Genomic DNA, 21,102 nt, shown 5'->3' on the forward strand with positions numbered 1-21,102 from the left:
TTTCTCGGCCAAAAATTCGCGGATCACAATCAAGGTGTCGCACGGCGCGTTTTCGTGGTAAAAAAGAAAGCCATTTACCCATTTAATCGGCGGTTAAAATGCTTTTCACAGACCCATATGAGACGTTTAGTTCTTCAGAAAGCTCTCGAATAGTTATTCACCTGTTTAAAAAATTATTAGTGCCGCTTTTTCCACGTGCTAATCTGTTTTTGATGTCGAAGGACGTCTCGATCGTTGTTCGTTTTCAACCGAATCCTTACCGCTATTGAATTGCTCATACCACTTGTAAACAGTCTTCAGTTCCATCGTTTCATCGTCATACACTGATTTTGATATTTCTTAAGCTTTTTTCGCACTTTTTTGCAGCTTAGGACAAAATTTAATGTTGGTGCGTAAAAGACACTCTTAACATGTCCTCACTCTTCTGTCTGTGCAAGTTAACATGTCATAACCACTCAAACCCGACACTGACTGTACTAAAGGTTTAGGCTACCGGGCTTACTAGTTGAAATGGATTCAATATCGACAGATGGCACTGTGCAACTACATTCACCGTACTTTTAGATCACACCTTGTACATTCTTGAGGCTAAAGGAGACATATGATTAATAACACTGAGAATGTGGGAAGAATTGGGATAACCTAGAGAAAACTCACGATACAATGTTGTCCATCACGAATTCATATAGCCTGGAATCGACCAGCTTTGAGCGCTATATCACAATGAGAAACCCAATAAAATAGATATTTATTTTTTTCTTTTTTAGCTTTCCCCTTTCATAATAGTTTACATGCATGGCACTATCCTCATTACCTGGTAAAGAGTTTGAAAGTGATATATTTACTATAATCTTCAGGCTTGTGGATCCTAACAGGATACGTAGTGAAGACTAGACCATCAATTGTGAACTGCGGTGCGCTTTCGGTTCCTGAAACAGAAGTGAAAAATGTAAGAGCCAGAACTGCAAATAAGTTAGTATTTTGCTAATTCTTTAGATATTATGAACATATCACTTCTTCAACATGTATTCAAATGTTCCAAGAACAATTATAGTTTATTTGAGCTCCCTTGTGACTATATCTATGGCTAGAGTTAGAGTGCCTTGGAATAGAAAGACCAGGGTCGATCCCCGGTGCCTGCTTATGTAGTGCAGGTGACAGGGTAACCTGCATGTCCACGTCTTGTATAGTATCGCTGCTGAAAGGGAAACTGAACACAAATTAACCAAGAAAGTCCATTTACCAAGAAAGTCCATTTAACATTATTCAGCAATCAGCATGACACTAATGCAAGAAATATAATGCTTGAAAAAGTATGACATTATTCTTTTATTGTAAGATTTGTTTTCCTTGGTTTTCAAAATGCAACTTCCCATGCACTTGAAAATATTTTTACTGAGTATGAATTCTATACTGCGCAGTGTTGTCCGATGCAGACTCATACTGTATCTGAATCACAAAGTTGTTTGCAAGGGGAAAATAATAATCCTTGACGGGAGTATTTAGTTTAGACATATCTCAAGGAACAATTCGATCTTCAGTCTGTGTTGTCCTCCTAAAAAATTGGAGCTATGGCTGCACACTCTCTAGGCTTCAGGATATGCACAACATGATGTAACCAGTGGTGATATTCAGCCGGTTCGCACCGGTTCGCTAGAACCGGTTGTTAAAATATTTCGAGTTCGCAGAACTGTTGGTTATACCAAGTCATAAACTCACAACACAGCTGAAGGGAGAGCTTTTGCATACAAATTTTTCATAGCCAAAACCAGTTTACTCATTTAAAGGACCTTGCTTTGCTGTATACATATTAGAATATTAATGGCAAAATGGCTCGCAGAAACGAACATTCCCCTCCTTTACCTGAATCAATATTCACCGGATTTAGCACCAGCGGACTTCTAGCTTTCCCCCAAGATCAAAAAGGGGCTCAAAAATAATCGTTTTGCCACCGTAGAAGACATCGGAACCAACGCCACGGCTGAACTTCGGAAATACTAAAACATGTCTTTCAGCGTTGTTTCCAGCAATGGCAGGAGCGGTGGAACAAGTGTGTATTTTCTCAAGGAGCTTTTTTTCAAGGTGATTAAGTGAATGTGTGCCTCTATTGTGGTAATAAATAGTTACAACGGAATTCCGGGTACTTTTTGACTGCCCCTCATATATATATATATATATATATATATATATATATATATATATATATATATATATATATATATATATATATATATATATATATATATACACGAGGGTCATTCGGAAAGTAAAGAACGTTTTTGTATAAACACTTTAATAACTGATATACAAAGGCGAAATTTGTGTTACATACTATGTGATACTTAAGTTACTTTTCGACTTAGTCGCCGTGTAAATTTAAACACTTGTCATACCGTGGTACAAGTTTTTCTATGCCTTCGGCATACACAGTTGCCGCCAAACTGTTGAACCAATCACTAACAGCTTCCTTAAGTTCTTGAAATTTCAGGAAAGAATTCGTTCAGCCCATCAATAGTGAATCGCCTATCCTCTTGAATTTTCCGCTCAATTCTTCCTTTGAGTTCGTCAGTCACAACAGAAGGCCGGCCCGAGCGTTCCTCATCGTGCACATTCGTCCGTCCGTCATTAAACATAATGCACCACTTACGAACTGATGCTTCATTCATTACATTTCCATACACCTCAGTGATTTGTCTATAAATTTCTATCGGACGCACTTTTCTTGCATTCAAAAATCTTATCACACTACGAACCTTACACTTGGCGGGATCAGTAATTGTATCGCACATTTTACAGTCGCACAGCGAAGCAATAACGGACCGTAGCGGATCGCAGTTGGTGCCAGACTGAGGCTAAAGCATGCCCAGGTCAATAACCCAGCGGCAGCGGGAGTGGGGAACACGCGCACGCGCTAGCGCAAAACGTTCTTTACTTTCCGAATGACCCTCGTATATATATGAGACAGAACCTGTTGGTTGTTAAAAAATTAGAATAGCACCACTGGATGTAACACTGCGTTTTCACCTCCTTTACTTTACAAATTTCCCCATTTTACAGTACAGAGATTGGGTAAATCCCTGAGTCATATTGAAACAAGAGTACAAGGTAAAACTAATTCTATACCCACTTGGACTAGAATTTGACATGTCTAGTTAGGAGTTGGCACCTCACTGACTATGGCAGCAATAGTGTTACTCGGGAGATAGCCGGGACGAAAAATAAAGTTTTCTCGTCTCCTCTCTATTCTCGATTCTCGTCTTGTTTTGTACCTTTATGTACAAATTCACACCCTGATTTTTCCCTTAATTTAATCTAAAAACTATTAGAGTCCTTCTGCGTCACATGTTCACAAAGAATGTGATATTGTATAATGAGTTATATATCTTTAATCGTTGATAAATGCTCTTCTTCGTACAGTCGTTTAATCAATTTACAGTTCTTAAACAGTGAATCGTGTAATACTAAAACAGTGTTTGAGTTCTAAGACTTGACTGAACCGGCGTTGCCCACGAACCTCTTACAGGGGAAGATCACATAAGTTGTCGTTCAAATCTGATTGCCACATATCACAGAGTGCATCATGAGAAATGAGAAAACCGTTTAAGTAATCAAAACAAAAGTTGCACAACATCGAAAACCACAAACAATGTTGCCATAGGTGAAGCAGTGTTGCCAACTCAGCATAAAATACTTTGTTTGAAATGGCACCATACGCAAGTGTGCACTGCACTATTATCACTAACAATAACAATGAAGTGTAATGGTACAGTGTTGCACACTGTAGGACCTACGTTGCTGAAAATGTACAACGGAGAGTCTGATATGTAGCAACAGATGGTAATAAAGGAATCTGACAAGTAAACCTTACGTTTGGGTGAATCGAGTTGCTGACGGAGACACATATGAGAAAGTAGTACTAAATGTGGTCAGTATTTCAGTGAAGTTATAGGTGCGAAGCTCCAGGGGTTTAGGAGATACAGCTACCAGAACATCACATGGAAGTACAGAATAGTCTTCATACAGTTGGAGGTAAAAGCTCTATAAGACCTCTTGTAGCGACAAAAGGTGAATAGCAAATATATGGATACATATTAGGACTAGGGAGAAGTCATATAGTAAGGGTATATCTGACGGCAGCCATCTTGAAATCCGCCATTTTGAATTAAGGTTAAGTTTTTAAAATAGGAATAGGGTCATGTGATACATGATTTAAGGCGCAAATTTAATCAGAAGAACAATGGTGACGTTAATTTTGATTTACGGGCAATTGGTAAAAAGTTATAGGGAAATTAAATATTGTTGCAGCATATGTATTAGTCCTTTACCCCACCTTGTAATTTTTTTGTTAATGATAATAATTAAATAAAAAGCAGGTGGATAAATATTAGGTCTATGGTAAGAGTTGCCTTGATGGCGGCCATGTTCAAATCCGCCATTTTGAATCAGACAAAGTTTTAAATAGCGAACGAGAAATAGATGTGAACAGGATACAAGAAAAACAACGAAATGGTGTGCAAGTAGAGCATCAAACAACTAACATTCTAACGCCAACATTCTATTTTTGATTAACTTCTAGCCCGAAGTCATCTATTGCATTACTCTATTCCCATTTAATTTTGTGCTGAATAATGATAAAGCAAAAATGGTTATACCGTTGGATTTATGGCAAATTTGCTATTAATAAGATGTCACTGTTATGAGTTTTGTTTAAAACTTTTGTCTGATTCAAAATGGCGGATTTGAACATGGCCGCCATCAAGGCAACTCTTACCATAGGCCTAATATTTATCCACCTGCTTTTTATTTAATTATTATCATTAACACAAAATTTACAAGGTGGGGTAAAGGACTAATACATATGCTGCAACAATATTTAATTTCCCTGTAACTTTTTACCAATTGCGCGTAAATCAAAATTAACGTCACCATTGTTCTTCTGATTAAATTCGAGTCTTAAAACATGTATCACATGACCCTATTCCTATTTTAAAAACTTAACCTTAATTCAAAATGGCGGATTTCAAGATGGCCGCCGTCAGGTATACCCTTACTATATGACTTCCCCCTAGTCCTAATATGTACCCATATATTTGTTATTCATCTTTTGTCGTTACAAGAGGTCTTATAGAGCTTTTACCTCCAACTGTATGAAGACTATTCTGTACTTCCATGTAATGTTCTGGTAGCTATATCTCCTAAACCCCTGGAGCTTCGCACCTATAACTTCACTGAAATACTGACCACATTTAGTACTACTTTCTCATATGTGTCTCCGTCAGCAACTCGATTCACCCAAACGTAAGGTTTACTTGTGAGTATCATACTATGAATGTAGTTCAAATGCATAACACCGATAGTATAACAACAAAATGTCAGCACTGTCATAAAATACTGATGCACTTGAAAAACAAAATTGAGTGATGCCATTTTTACGTCCTGTGTCAGCTTCGAAGCTATATAGAACGGGACCTATAGTGTAAAGTGGAATCCGAACACTATGAAAGAGAAAGATAACAATGAAATATAAGGCGAATAGCAGCGGCGGTTTCTCTTAATGTTTGCATGTTTGTACAAACCTCCTTCCAATATTTTCAATTTTTATTTGTGCTAAATCACTTTTCGTTTTATTGTCAACACCTTCTCTTTTTAAACAAGTGCGTTTGAAACGGGGCTTGCTAGTTGCTTTCTGCTTGAGAGTTTGCCAAACTCCCTAGCTTAACAGCTTCTGGGCCACTGCGGGGGTTGTGCAGTAAGAGGGGGGGTTATCACACCGTGCACTGCCTCATAAGGCTCCATATGGTTGCAGATCTTTTGCAAACAAATCTACCAAACAAAAACAGCTTTTCCGTAACATAACGCTTTGGAACTGGAACTTCTCCACCGTTCCTCCCTCTGTAGTATTGGTTGACATTGTTCTCGTCTGAAGGGGAATAGTCTGTTCCTTTGTGACAATGTTACGTACCGTAATCAAGTCACTACAGAGAGAGAGAGAGAGAGAGAGAGAGAAAACTTGCGCCTTGCCTAAAAGCGAGATTGCCAAGTGGTCATAACTATTGGTTCTGTCAACCAAGTAAGATCAAGGCAGCTAAGGAGATACCAAAGGCGACCCCGTGAAGAGTGAAGACAAATTGAGGGTGTCTATATTTAATACACTCGTATCTGAAGGAGTAGAAATTTGGCAGCATTGATACAATGTTTTCCTTTTCATGTGTGTGTATGGGTGAATGAGAAAACTGGAGGGCAATTTTTAGAAAAAGAGCGTTAATTGGGGAAGGGGTGAAATTTTAAAGCGGGTAGCGGACTCTGTAGTGTTGTATGTGTGCCGGTCTTTGTTGTTCATTGGAATATTGTTGCTGTAATTGCATCATTACGTGTCTGTCCCTGATATACGTGAACTATTCTAGCAATGAATTCTGTATCGTCTCTGTTGAATTAGCCGTTTTCGAAAATAACTTCAGAAGCAAACCTACTTGTGAAAGACATCGGAAGACCGATTCCGACTCTCAATATAACGCAAGTAATTAAGTCAGAAACGAATATTTACAAGGAAGTTTAATCTCAACTTGTACGAACAGCATAAATGGTTATGTGAATGTGAAATTAAAAATGCTTTGGTTTGTTTTCTCTGTTTGTTGTTCGGGGCGGGGGAAGATGCATGGAGCAAAAAAAGGTGCGGATATCCAGGATCTACACGTCAAAATAAATAAATAAATACATAAATAAAAAACATGGAAATTCGTCAGCTCCTATAAGACACGTTCTAATCTCACTGTGTTGGGAAGTGTGAATATTGCTTCTCAACTAGATGCTGGTTATAGGCGGTCCATTGAGAATCACAATCAAAAAGTTGTTGTTGTTGTTGTTGATTTTTAGTTTAGCGTCCCGTTCAGCAGCGAGGCTATATGAGACGTGGACCTACTGATTAACGTGGAATCCGAACCACATGAGCTCCCGCCGGGAATCGAACATGGGTCTTCCACGCCAAAGGCGCGTACGCTAACCGCTTAGCCACGAGGGAGCTCACACAATCAAAAAGTGTCGCAAAACAAGTACGTGATCAATATAATTATCAATTGCATTTGGTTTCGTGGTACCTTCGAATTGGCTTCAAGAGGACATCATGAAAAACAGACTCTTCTTCAAATCGAGGCGTATTTCGTAGATTAATTAATTTCGGTGCAGAACTTGACAGCGCTCTCAAGGGTCATTTAGAAAGCACAACAATTTTCAACACTACGTCAAAAATACAAAATGAGCTTCTCCATTGCATGCTTGAAGCATGCCATGAAGAAATCGCTATTATTATTTATACCAGTGGCGGAGCCAGGGGGCAATTGCCCCCCACAGAAAAGGAAACTTTTATTTTATATATAAATAAAACCCATCCCAGAGTTTGGAGCTTTTAAAAGTAGCTCTAAGTAGCAGTATTACAACCTATTCCCCTCCCTAGAAGTCGTCCTGGATCCGCCCCTGATTTATACTAACTATTATTGTTATTATTATTATTAAACTATTATTATTTACAATAATAATAATAATAATAATAATAATAATAATAATAATAATAATAATAATAATAATAATAATAATAATAATGAAAAAGGAGAGGTCATTCATTGTGCACCACCTAAAATTCAAAGCACGAGCCGCCACTGGTGAATAGTATAACGAAGACATGTCCGAGGTGAAATTGGAAGTCGCGACCATAAACCAAGAAAGACAACCTAATATGTCGGTTGTCTAGCCTTCGAGACCACACGACTATTCGGGACGACTAAAAACGAAATGAGGTAGTAATAAAATAACTACTGTATATTTCCAATGTGAATATGGTAATATTACAGTGTACAAACATAATCATATGGTATGTAGAAGAGGAAGTAAAAGAATATGTCACTTAACACGAAAGACATAAACCAAGAAGGTACTCTTTCAAATATTGATAAGATAATCTGAAGAACCAGTTTACAGAATTAGAAAACACGTGTTTCTTTCCTCGCGTGTAACCTTTTTGTTTTCGCGAGTTGTCTGTTTGTTCACCGGGGTACAGAAGTATAATGCAAAACCCTCACTTTTTTCTAATGCATTCCTTTATTACCATCTGTTGCCACATATCAGACTTCTCCAATGAACATTTTCAGCGCATGTAGCTCCAACAGTGTGTAACACTGTACCACTTTACTTCACTGTTATGTTTAGTAATAACAGTGCATTTTAAATCTGTGTATACTTGTATATGGTGCTATTTCAAACAAAATATTTTGTGCTGAGTTGGCAACACTGCATCACCAATGGCAACACTGTTTATAGTTTTGGATAGGGTATTGTGTTTTTATTATATTGTGCAACTTTTGTTTTGATTGCTTTAACGGTTTTCAAGATATTTACTTTAAATGTACATAATTCCATGATATAATTTTTTAGATATTCAAATTTTGAAGCCCCGTAGCTGCTATCCTTCTGGTCCATAGCACATTAAATTTTGCTAATATTCATTTCTCATGATGCACTATCAGATGTGTTATGCGACGAAAAGATTTAAGCGATAACTTGTGGGACCTTCCCGTGTTAGATTTTATCGTCTCCCACAGAATTTAAAAATGTACTTCTCATCGAGTCGAAATTTCGCTCGTTTCATGGACAACATTTGCTACCATGACTCTGAAAGGTGCACTGAATTTAATTTGTCATTTTATAACCATTGGTTATATACAGGGTTTGTCCGTAAAGTAATGAGACTGGCTGCAGCCCGGCGCTCGAATCGCCAGCAGCGCGATCTCCGGTGGGAAAATTTGTGGTGGCTAGTCTAAGCTAAGCAATGCACCTCGCGACAGTCGCGTCCGTGATCTGACGCAGTGAGGATCACGCGTGGCGTGGCGCAAAAGCTGTTTCTGAGCTTTAGTCATTCCGTGACGAACAATCAACGACGTTTTCTACAAAGGAGTACTTGCACGCTTGCACAAAGCCGTCAAACGGAAACGACCGGAAATCGCAGATCGCTGGAAACTTGACAGGACAACGCTCTATCCCTTACCACATTCGTTATGACCGCCTACCTGGCCTGGATAGAGGTTGGAATCTTGCTGCAGTCAACGTACAATCCTGATATGAACCCAAGGGACGCTTTTCTGTTACCAAAGCTCAAGAGAAGCCTGAAAGGTCACCGTTTCGATGATGTTCCCGCTACCCAACGGGATGTCACAGAGTCTCTGAAAGAGGTTATGGGAGTTGATTTCTAGGGAGCCTTTGCAGCGTGGGTATCGTGTTGGCATCGGTGTATCATCGCATACGGAGACTATTTTGAAGAATTTTAACAATATGTATTGACCGAATCAATAAATTCTTTTTACTAGACCCAGTCTCATTACTTTACGCACAAACCATCTACATAAGAGGCAAATTCAAAAGATAGGATTTGTGATTATAAATTCAAAATAGTCCGTAATTTATCTACCATTACAAGTAGTATGAGCGTAACTGTTAGTGGTATCACTGTTAGGAGAAATTAAACATCAATAGATACAATCAGCTATTTAATAGTTTCTTTTTCTTTAAATACAGTACTTAATAGATCAATATATAAAGATAACCAAGAAAGTTCTGTCGCTTTTTGTGGAGCTCTGTGTTCAATTGGCCCTCACACCGTGAGTTGAATGGAAATGGAGATAAGGCGAAGGTCAGTTCTTGGTGTGGGTATATTCAACATACTACCTAGTTGTGACAGTTCAGTTACACCGTGAAATTGCATAAGGACAAAGTGGACATGGGACCTCCACAGAGCGTAATAAGGGCGTGTATGCTGTATGAGTTCAAACTGGGGTCAAACGCTGCTGTAATAAGGCGAAATATATGCCAAGCCTTTGATGAAGGTGTCGTGACTACGCAGACAGTGCAGCGATTGTTTAACAAGTTTAAGGTGACGAAACACTCGAAGACGCACACGTGCCAGAAAACCAACACATATACAAAATGAAGATCTTCAGGCACCAGTTGAGGTGACAGTGGCCAAACAGAGAAGGAACTGGGACTACAATTCAGTGTTAGTGAAGAAACCAACGCGAGTAGACATCTGTGTTTCTTTGCTGTCTCGTCTGTGGAAGGAATCGTTTCTGGACAGGGTGTTGACATGTGATGAGAAGTGGGTCCTCTACGATGCTCCACGGCGCCGTCATCATTGGCTAGCATTCCACAAACTGGTTCGAGAACAGCCAAAATTAGCACTGCACCAGAAAAATGTTCTCCTGTGTATTTGGTGGACTGCTCGCTGCATCGTGCATCGGGAAATGCTACCAGCTGGTCAGAGCATCAATGCAACTGTGTACTGTCAGCAGTTGAGCCGTGTTCAAGACAAACTCAAAACTCTGGAGCCACCACTTCTGAATCGTAAAGGGATCCTCCTGTTACAGGACAACGATAAGCCCCACGTGGCTAGGATGACCCGGGACACCATTCTATGCTTTGGATGGAAAATACTTTTGAATCCGCAATACTTCCCGGACATTGCACCGTCCGATTAACACCTGTTCCATTCTTTGGACAATCACTTTGGAGGACACCAGTTCAAATCCCTAGCACAGGTACAAAATGTACTTGATATCTTCTTCGCTTCACGGCCCTACCAAGTTCTACCACGATGGAATCCATGGCCTTCCTGAACGTGGCAGAAGGTCGTCGATGCTGATGGGGACTTCCTTTGATCTTCCAGGTACGTCTTAGATGACATATCGATGTTCGAAGTTGGGTCAAAAAGCGATAAAACTTTCTTGGTTACCTTTATATAATCTATTTCAGTAGCAAAACGGTATCAAATGGGAGAGAAAACACAGAACATACTTTTTAACGTCATAAATATTAGGTACTCTCGATTTTCTCGCAAATTACACATGAGAGTTTACTCTCAAGGATGTCGTTTTGTTGTAACTTGATGTAATCATCGACTGACATGTGCCTTATATTTGGACAATGTTATGATTAGACAACAATTATACTTAGAGATTTTATTTTGATTTGTATCTCATCAACCATATTCCTCTTGCTACTGTCATAATGAAAAAGATTTAGGATTTGGATTTCTGGACTTTCGGTAGCTATGGCCACGTTAGCCCGTCACGTATGGTGGATGATGTCTTTCAGCGAGCACACTATAAGGGGAAAGGGAAGGAAGGAAGCGGTCTGGGGCCTCTATGGTAGGTACCGCCCCGGCATTTACCTGGTGTGAATGAGAAAAACCTTATTCAGGATGGTTGGCCTGAAAAACCTTTTTACACTTTCTCGACCGAGTGCCTCCACCGGGAACCAAACCTGGGACCTCGTTACACAGAAACCGAGAGCGTTAGTGAGTACGCTACACGGGGCGACGACATAATGAAAAGTTTGATTAGTGTATACTTCAGTGGTTTTCGTGCAGCATTAATTTTCAGGTTTATAAAAAAAAAAAACATTTTTTTTACGGTTTTCTCGAAAATAACGCATAAGAATTTATACTTGCTCTAATAATCTTGTTTAGCTTAATAATATCTATTGAATAGTAGATATGTGTATCCTCTTTTGACAATTTCTTTTCTTTAAATGGTAATAATATTGCAAAGTTCTTTAAGGTATAGCTTAAAAATTGTATACGAGAATTTTGGACTTTCTCAATCATTTTTTAATACAAAACTTCTTTCTATGTACTGTAATAATAATTACAATCTCAAATACAAAGTTCTTAGATATTTGATGATTTGATGGTGAGATTATAGAAACCCAGAGACCGAGTCCTAGGGTGACAGGATCTATGGTCAAGGAATATGAGGATACCACTCAGAGCATGAGTGTCCTAGAGAGCAAGATAAAACTCAAAGACCTAGCGTCTTACTGTTAGAGAGAGGTGAGGTGTTTGCGACGACCAGGGATTTCACAACCCTAACATTGATGGCTAATAACTCGGAAACAAAAAGTCTCTATACCAGTGTTTCCCAACCTTTCTTAACTTGCAGCACACTACGCGTATAACTTGAATTCTCGCGGCACACTCATAGATATTATTATTTGTAAATATAAAATACCGTGGTATTTTTTCTGTAATTACTGATCTCCATCTCACAGAGATGAAAGCTCAATCACTGGTTTCCCCTATGCTAATTCATTATACTTATTCTTTATTTTAATTTTAAAATAGAAAACAATTGCAATGAAATATTGGAATCAGGTTTTTAAAAATACGCTTTCTTTTTAAAACTGTATCCAACCAACCTTTTACTAAGCAGGAAAATCACTAAATAACGAATCAACAAACAAATCTCTTTTAGTTTTAAAACACAAATGTAGGTAATTTGTATGTATGTTTGCTTTGTCGAAAGGATTAAATAATATTTTAAAATTTCAAGTTACGCAAGTTATACAATAGTCTGCAGTAATAAAGAAGCACTAATGGTCATAACAATGATAACAAATACTTTTTCAACATTAGAAATGTACAGAAAAGTAACACGGTATTAAACTTAAAATTGTAGGTTCATATTAGAGATTCACAGTAATGTAAAATACACATACACATTTTTCCTTATGTCTTGCAATTTGATTGCTATACAATTAATAATTTTGTTTCGATTTCCTGGCGGCACACCAACGGTCCCTTCACGGCACACCAGTGTGCCGCGGCACACCGGTTGGGAAACTCTGCTCTATATTATAATATTTTATACTGAGCTTCCATGCATACCAAGCTCGTCAATATTTACGACCCTACCAACTTTCGTCAAGATCATTTGAGTTTAATCAAATGCGTCTTAGTGAAATTTCTTGATATCAGTAACTTGAAACACAAATTTGATTAGCAATAACTCTGGAACCAAAGTCCCAAACACCATAACATTTAACGTGCGTACTAAATACATCGCAGTCCATAACCATACTAACTTTGGTCGTGATTGGATGCGTTTCGTCAATAATAGGCATTATGCAATATCCTTTCATTAAATTCAAACCCAAGGGAGCACGGTAGCTCAGTGGAAGAATACTTACCTCTTGTACATGGGATACCCGGCCAAGTAAGTTCGTGGCAGACAACATTGTGTCCGTGAGTTTTCTCGGGGTAGTCCCGTTTCCTCAAACATTATCATTCCACCAATTACGAAGACGTTTCGAAAAGTGAAAAATCATCCAGAAACGAAAAATTACCGCAAAACGAAAAGTAATCAGAAAACGAAATTTTTTCTAAAAAACGAAAAACGGAATTTTTTTCTAAAAAACGAAAAAATTTTCGAAAAACGAAAAATGCATTTTTTTTCGAAAAAACGAAAAATGGGAAAACGAAATTTTCGAAAATCGGAAAACGGATTTTTCGAAAAAGGCCATCCCTAGTAAGGATATTCCGGGAACCAAGTGTCCAAGTGAAGGGACGCTCTCAAATACCAGGTGTCCTAGAGAACGAAGATGACAATCAATCAGAATCGTCATTAATTGGGAAAGTTGGACAAGTGCCCTCCTAAGTTTCACACACACACACACATGCATATATATAATGACAGAGATAAAATTTGTTGGAGAGAAAAAAATATAATGGACAACTTGGAATTCATGAAATTTCTTGAGGTTTGAAGCAACTATTGCCCTCAAGCCTATGCATCTCTATAGTTTTGCAGCTTCGTAGTTAATACAATATGACACAAGTTCCTAGAATTGATAAATATGTATTTGTCGTGATTTTTCGTATTATTTTTCTTATTTTCAATTATATTGCAAAGCCTTTTATTCCATTTCTCATAACTGAAATCTTTTATTATATACTAGCCGAAATACCTATTCTGCGTATGGGGGCTGTATTTGGAAGTCAACGCCTGTAGGGGTATCACCATTCATCTGAGCGACCGTAAAAACTATGGATTTCACACTAATATCGGTCATTTTGGAGAATTTTTATGTGTCTCGGTATAACCCCCTGGTGATCCCCGGCCCGCAGCCGAATGGGGTGAATTTGGAAGTTAGTGTGATCGAAATTTCACCATTGATCTTAGAGACAGCGAAAACTATGAATTCGACGCTGATATCGTTCATTTTCTACTACTTTCACATGTCCCTGTAAACGCCCCTCCTAAGACCCTCTGCATCGAATTTTGAAGAAAACGCTTCGTCTTGGTTTGGGCCTGGACTAAGGTACCTTGACCAAAATTTGGTGACTCTCGGTCCACTCATCTGGTCCCCAGGCCACACACAGTCAGACATAGACAAAAATACTTTATTTTATTTATATTATATTATATATAGCTATCTTATAAATATAGCTATAAAAAGATTTGAGAATGTACAGCAGCAAAAGATCAGAGTGAAGCTGATTTTCTTTTTCATTTTTTAAGAAGTAGTAATAATTAAAAATTTACGGTCATATGAATGGTGCAAGTGTTTTCTTTAAATATTTATTGTATCTAAACATTAGGTTAGATAATGCCCAGAATACATATAAAAGTTACAGACACACACGATCTAACCATTGAAATACGTTCAATGTTCCCATATTGGAGATCTAACCGCAACCTTGTGCACGCACGCTAAGGTACACACTAGACTAATGGCAAAATTTTATGGGTGGATTCCTTATGAGTAGACAAGCAAAAAAGTAGACGGAAACTACCTGTTTTTTTAATCACATATTTACCCTCTCCCGTCCACCATGGTACACCCCCACATACATGAAATACATATCAGTCGAAAGCTTCATCCTTCAGGAACATATTGATACCAAAATTGTCTTCCTAGCTTAATTAGGGGGTGAGCTATTGAGGTGTAAATTGAGTCATATTAGGGGCGACCAGAATGTGAGTATTTCACATCAGACGGCTCAAAGGCCGTAACTCTGTACCGATGCATTTCCTGACATATGTCATATGAACTTTTTTGCTTGTCTACCCATAAGGAATTCACCCCTGACATTTTGCCCTACCTTTTTGTTACACCCAATATATATATATATGATCTTTCCCCCCAAGAAAAATCTGAAATGACACCCCTGCAATCAATCAGTGAAGACATGCTTTCTGCGGTGCTTGTGGCTCCTGAAATGTTGCATTTCATTGATACGATTGTTAATGATGATTGACGGCGTCTTCTTCGTGGTTGTCATCTGAAGTTGTTTACAGGCAGCATATAGTGTTGCGAACACGTGTATATCATTACAATATTGTAGAATTATGACCTATAACGTTATAGTACGTTATAGGTCATAAGATACCAATATTTTAATTAGATCAAAATTGAAATATTGTTTCTCTTATATGAAACCTATACCAACAGAAATCTTCGCAGAGGCCTTGAACGAGTACAAAAAAAAAAAAAAAAAAAGTTTTTAAGATATACATTTCCCAATCCTATATTATCCTACTCCTAATCCTATATTATCCTTCTACTGGACATAAAATAACGCGTGTTACACTATTAAGGGAGTCATTCTCTAACGGAAGATGTAATTTTTAAGAAATATTTCTATATGAGATGATAAACAGAAAGTATTAAAATAACCCAAACTAATTTAAGCAGAGAAGTATTTTATTCTAAGGTCGCTTATACAAATTCACCACTTGTAAAAGTAGATTTGAAGTTTAGTTAAAAAGTGAATGTAGAAAAAAAAATATGGTTATCAATTTTAATGAAAATCTTATGATATACGAGTAAAAGAAACTTAAGAAGAAAAAAAGAATATGGAACATGAAATGTTTTATATCTATGATGACAGGACGTTAAACATGTAAATAGATAGTGTGATTCTTATTCACGTTAACTACATTGTCGAAGTATAGAGTCAAAAAGTGTAGCTGTTTAGAAGTTACATTCGTGTAAGCATTATAATATTATTCCTTAGGACTACAGTAAGGCTGATTGACAAAATAGTTGACACTAGGAAACTATATAGAATGGAAATCAACATGGAAAAATTGAAAGTCATGAATTCATGAGAATATCCCATAGAAACGCGCACACTACAGGTCACAGTAGAACAAAGAGAACTTGAAGAGGTCGATAATTTCACGTAAATGGAAAGTATTTTGATAAAAGACGCTTGCTGCTCGAAAGAGATCAAGTCAAGAATGGCCATAACCAAAGAAACATTCAACAAGAAATGATCACTGTCAACTAGCAGGCTTAATATTGGACTAAAGAAGACGTTGGTCAAGTTCTATGTATAGAGTATTGGACTGTGACATTACGGAAATTAAAGAAGAAATATTTAGAGAGCTATGAAATGTAATGTTAAAGGAAGATGGAGAAGATAAAATGGACAGAGAGAGCAACAAACAAAGATCTATTAAAGTGGACAGAGAGAAGAGGACGTTTTAGCTAGCATCCTTCATAGAAAGGCCAATTGGGCTGGACATATCTTGCGAAGAAATTATTTTCTTCATACCGCCATAAAACGAAAGGGGAAGGCAAATGAGGGGTAGGAAGAAGAACACAACTGATCGATGATTTGAGAAATAGAAGAAAGTATTGGGAGTTAAAAGAGGAAGCTGAAGACAAAAAAGAATGGAAGAAACATTTTTTATATCCAAACCTAAAATTTAAAAAGAAGAGAGAAAAACTCATTAGTTCCAGGACCTGCCGAAAGGAAGATTAGTTTCCTTGTTTTTTTTTTGTTTTTTCTTCGTATTGAGTAAAATCTTATATAAGCCTATAATTAGAGACCATACTTTGTTGAAGGTAAATAAAAAAAACTAATGTCTTCTGGCATATGCAGCAAGTAAATTGCTGTGCGAGGCTAGTTACCTTGGAATAATGTTTGTATCAGGAAATATGTTCACTGTATGTCAGGAGGGTCAAACGAAAAATCAAGACATCTAAACTTATGTATCTCCTTCCTTCTGCAGAAATTGTGAAACCACTGTTTTACAAAACATTTATAAAGCTAGATATAATTTCTGCAGTCTGCTCGTACTATGCGAGGTGAAACTACAATTACTAAGAACTTTGCTCGGACAAATCTCCCTAGAGCAGTATCTTTATAAAGAGCAGCATAATGATATTATATGAGCGTTGAATGTCAAGTAATTATGTACACAAAAATGTTAGGAAATATATGCCTGGGTACTATGCACCAGAATAAACAATGAAAAGTATGCATGTTGGCAATCATTGGCCACTGATCTAATGGATAGCGCGTGTACAAGGTCCCGAGTTCGATTCTCGGTGGGAGAACCTTGAAGTGTGAACGTATTTGGCACCTCAAACTGTAGACCCACTTCTCATATAGCCTCGGTGCTAAAAAGAAAAAGAAAGGACGCTGAAGTACAACTAAACAACCAAGGTTCCATGGAAACATATCCAACTTAAACAAGTGGACAATACAAGGTTTAGTGTATAACATTAACTAGCGATATTGAACGGTCACCAATAAAAGAAACTAGCATATTCTACGTACTTGAGAAGGTGTTAGCGAAGTAATTATAAGGAGATTATAAGGCTGAAAATATTAAGCAATGTAATTCATCCAGCGGTTATTCGTACCGTACATGATATTGAATCAGCCAAGAAAATTTACCAAGGATTATAAATGTGCCTACCTAAACCTGATATATTATATCAGGGAATAATTTGATAAACTAATAAAGGGACTGTGAAGAGCCAAGAGTTTGTGTATGAGCAACATTGATAGGATTGATAAGAACTGTGATTAATAGGGACATTTGTGTCAGCGGAATTTTGCACTTTTCGCATCAAAGCATTTGCTGTATCCAAGCCTGTAATAGTTACTATTCATACAAGACATTGATATCATTCATATCATATACAGGTTGTTCGGAAAAAAACACACAGAAAAGTATGAGAAATGAGTTCTTGCACGAAAATGTTAAAAGAAAAGATTTAAAGATACACGTGGATGTACAGTCATGTCCAAAATGATTATCGCATGTCTATAACTGTCTTGTTGTGGGGATATAATTTGATAATGATTTTCCAGGGTACTTTTAATACTGTTACTATTTATATTTGTGGTAAATTTAATAGAAAAAAGAATTATAAATACGACAATTAGAATGAGTAAAACAAAATGTTACCAAGTGGACAAGAAAATACTTTTTCGTTATATTATTCTTATTTACTGCTTTTTTGACATGAAATTTACCACATACATGTCTTTGCCCATTTTACACATAATAACACTATAAGAAATACCTGGCGAAATCGTTATCAAATTATATTCCTACAACAACATATTTATAGACATGCGACAATCGACCCGGTGAACCCACCGTGGGTGCACCCCTATTTGAGGATAACCCTGTCACCTCCCCTGGTACATCCGCTGATTCTTTCATAGATCCTATGCTCGAATTAAGCGCAAACCCGACCTTGATCGGACATTGCGTTCTCGAGTTATGACCCTGTATTTATTGTTCGGACCAGTTTCGGGTGGTCTTTAGTTCCAAAATGATACATTTGTGCACCCATGTTGGTATCATGTTTTCGTCTGAGGAGTCAAATTGTAGTATGTGGGAAAGCTTATTTTGTGTAAAATTGTTATTTTCTAATTCATGCCTAGTTTTGCTCCTATGTAAGGTAGTGTTTCATATATATAACGTCATCAGTGTTATAAAGTATTATATAAATAGTTTTTGAATAAAGAGAACAGAAAAAATTATAAAGCTCTTTTAAATACGAGTCAAAGCAAACTAGTTGGTGTTAAAATGAAGGAGAAAGTATCCTTGAACTAACAGATGACGTTATTTAGAACTAATGACGCAACGCAACGTTATGTGTATCAGCCCTGATAACCATGTGAAATTGTCTTCAAGCTTCCTTATGCTTCACACAACGAGGAAAAAAAGGCACATGAGAACTCTAAGTAAATAGATAGAAATAATTAGATGTTTTCGTTATAGTTAAACATAAATGAAACACGTTACGGAACACGTTTCGTTTCTACTTTCAAAGAATTAGCAATGGAACCTCACATTTCGTAACGAGCCACGATGTTTGCTGTTAACCCACACTTCGTTTTTATTTAAGGCGTTTGCTCGCATAATAGAGAGGTTCTCAGCTGGTAAGCGGATAAGACGGCCATTGTATCAACTTAATCGGTCCTTAAAATTAGAATTAATCTATACTAATATATAAAAGAGTAAAAATGACTTAGTCACCAATGTCCTGGCCATACTACTATTGATTTTAAAAAAAAAAAGTCAAATTTCGACAGAAAACTCGTTTTGTCACTGTAGCAAGGGATAAAGAATATATAAACCATTTTTTAAAATAAGTAATCTAAGGGGAGAAGATTATTTTTCTTTTTCCCTATCTCACTATTCCCTGAAGTTAGGGAGATTAAACTCGGAATATAAATTCCCCATCAAAAATAACTGAATATTTGTTCGAGTGAAATTAATTCTATAATATTCTAACTTACGATTTTATGTTCATAGAACGCAGAATGTAAAAATTCGTTGAAGTTGAAAGAATAAAATTCGATATAGGAACTACTTTTTAAAAATAACTGAACAATGTTTTAGCATTTTGTGAAAATTATACTTTTAAAAAAAAATAATAAAAGGGGATTTTTTTAATATTCAAATTTCCGATGCTTTATATAGAAAATGACCAATGTGAAAATTACATTGAGTTTGATGTGTGAATTTCTGTACCTAATATCTTGATAAGTGTTAGAATATTTCGTATATGTATTATACAGTGTGTTTGAGGGGAGAAGGGCAATACTTTGAGAAATGGTAGTATCCATGATTCTAAGCGAAAAGATTCATATGAACATGGGTCATATTCTCAACGGTTTAAGATCTGCAGGTTGTGAACCACTTTCGATAATATGATGTTTGTTGTTTATCTTGTAACTATTTTATAGGATTACCTCCCAGATGCGTACATGTCAAAATCCTTTTCAGATGCGTAAAAGAGCCATGGGCGATGACATGACATATTTTGATATTTATAAGAATTTTCCCACTTCCATACGTGTTTAATGACTGACACTGTTTCTGTGCATTTTAAATAAAGTTTTTCTATTATTATTGGCCCATTTTGAGTAAAGTTACCTACCGCATTGTTTTATAGGGGCTTTATTTTAATAGCAAACCTCTGCACTATGCTTACATGTTCTAATTACATAAATTCTACCATAATATTCTTTAAAAACAAATTTTCAATACCTTGATCAATGATATAATGTAATTAACCAATAAATACTACCAGGAATACTTCATATTTTATTACATGAAACTTACAATACGTAGGTTACTTCAAACTTCAAAATAGTGATTTTACATAGGCGTATAAAAATCTACATAAAAAATCCTATAAAATCAAAGAAATATATACAAATTGTGTACGTATTTTTACTTAGATTCACTCATAGAAACAAAATTTCAAACTATCAACCAGTAAAATTATGTTAGAATATCTAATACTGTATTCTGTTGATGATGAAGAATATTGGCATATTATGAATACAACATTTACTAACAGAGAAAATAAGTCTCCTTCTGCCTAGATCAGGTCTATAGGCTTAACGTCTAAATGCTTCATTAAACTAATAACTTTTCCTAAGTTTATCACTCGTTATTGCTGCTATTGTACTTGGTTTTCAATTTTACATCGTGTAAAGTGGGTTTTCTTGGGGTTCTACCGTTTCCTCCCACTTCCTTCATTTCACCATTTCATTCATTTCTCATCACCGTCTCCTTTAGCCTAGCCGGCATAACCGTGGGACGTAAAACATAAACATTTCATTTTCGGTTTTATATTATGAAATTCTTGTATCAATAAGTAAATACCCATTCAATTACCAACCCTGCCATCTCTTACCATTCCAGCATTATGCCACAACCCCGACTGCCAAAAAGAACGAAAATAAACAATACAACTGTTCAATAGAATTTCCATTATAATAACACATGTTACTTACCTCATTAATATAGGCAACGTAAGTAAATGTTTTAAAATACGTAGTATTATTATGAAGGTTGTAATTTATTATTTAGACATATTTAGATACACTCTATATCTCCGTGTGTGGGGGCTGATGGTGGGACGAAACACCAACATTCACCTGTACTTGAGCGTGGTGGGGGGGAAACTTCTTCTTTTTCCTATCAGCTTACGTGAAACAGATTATAGGTATATTTT

The 21,102-nt window shown here is 36.8% G+C and overlaps 1 protein-coding gene across 1 annotated transcript in view; it reads right to left on the bottom strand.

Moving 5' to 3' along the window:
• The window catches only part of LOC145686180 (pancreatic triacylglycerol lipase-like), a 160,375-nt gene that overhangs the window by 100,236 nt on the left and 39,037 nt on the right, over positions 1 to 21,102 (bottom strand). Inside the window, exon 2 of the mRNA XM_081759200.1 lies at positions 815 to 929. Coding sequence (XP_081615326.1) covers positions 815 to 929 — 115 coding nt within the window. The remainder of the gene's footprint in view (positions 1 to 814; positions 930 to 21,102) is intronic.

This window comes from Thermobia domestica, chromosome 5 (genome assembly GCF_964235325.1).
Source record: "Thermobia domestica chromosome 5, izTheDome1.hap1.1, whole genome shotgun sequence".
Taxonomy (NCBI): domain Eukaryota; kingdom Metazoa; phylum Arthropoda; class Insecta; order Zygentoma; family Lepismatidae; genus Thermobia; species Thermobia domestica.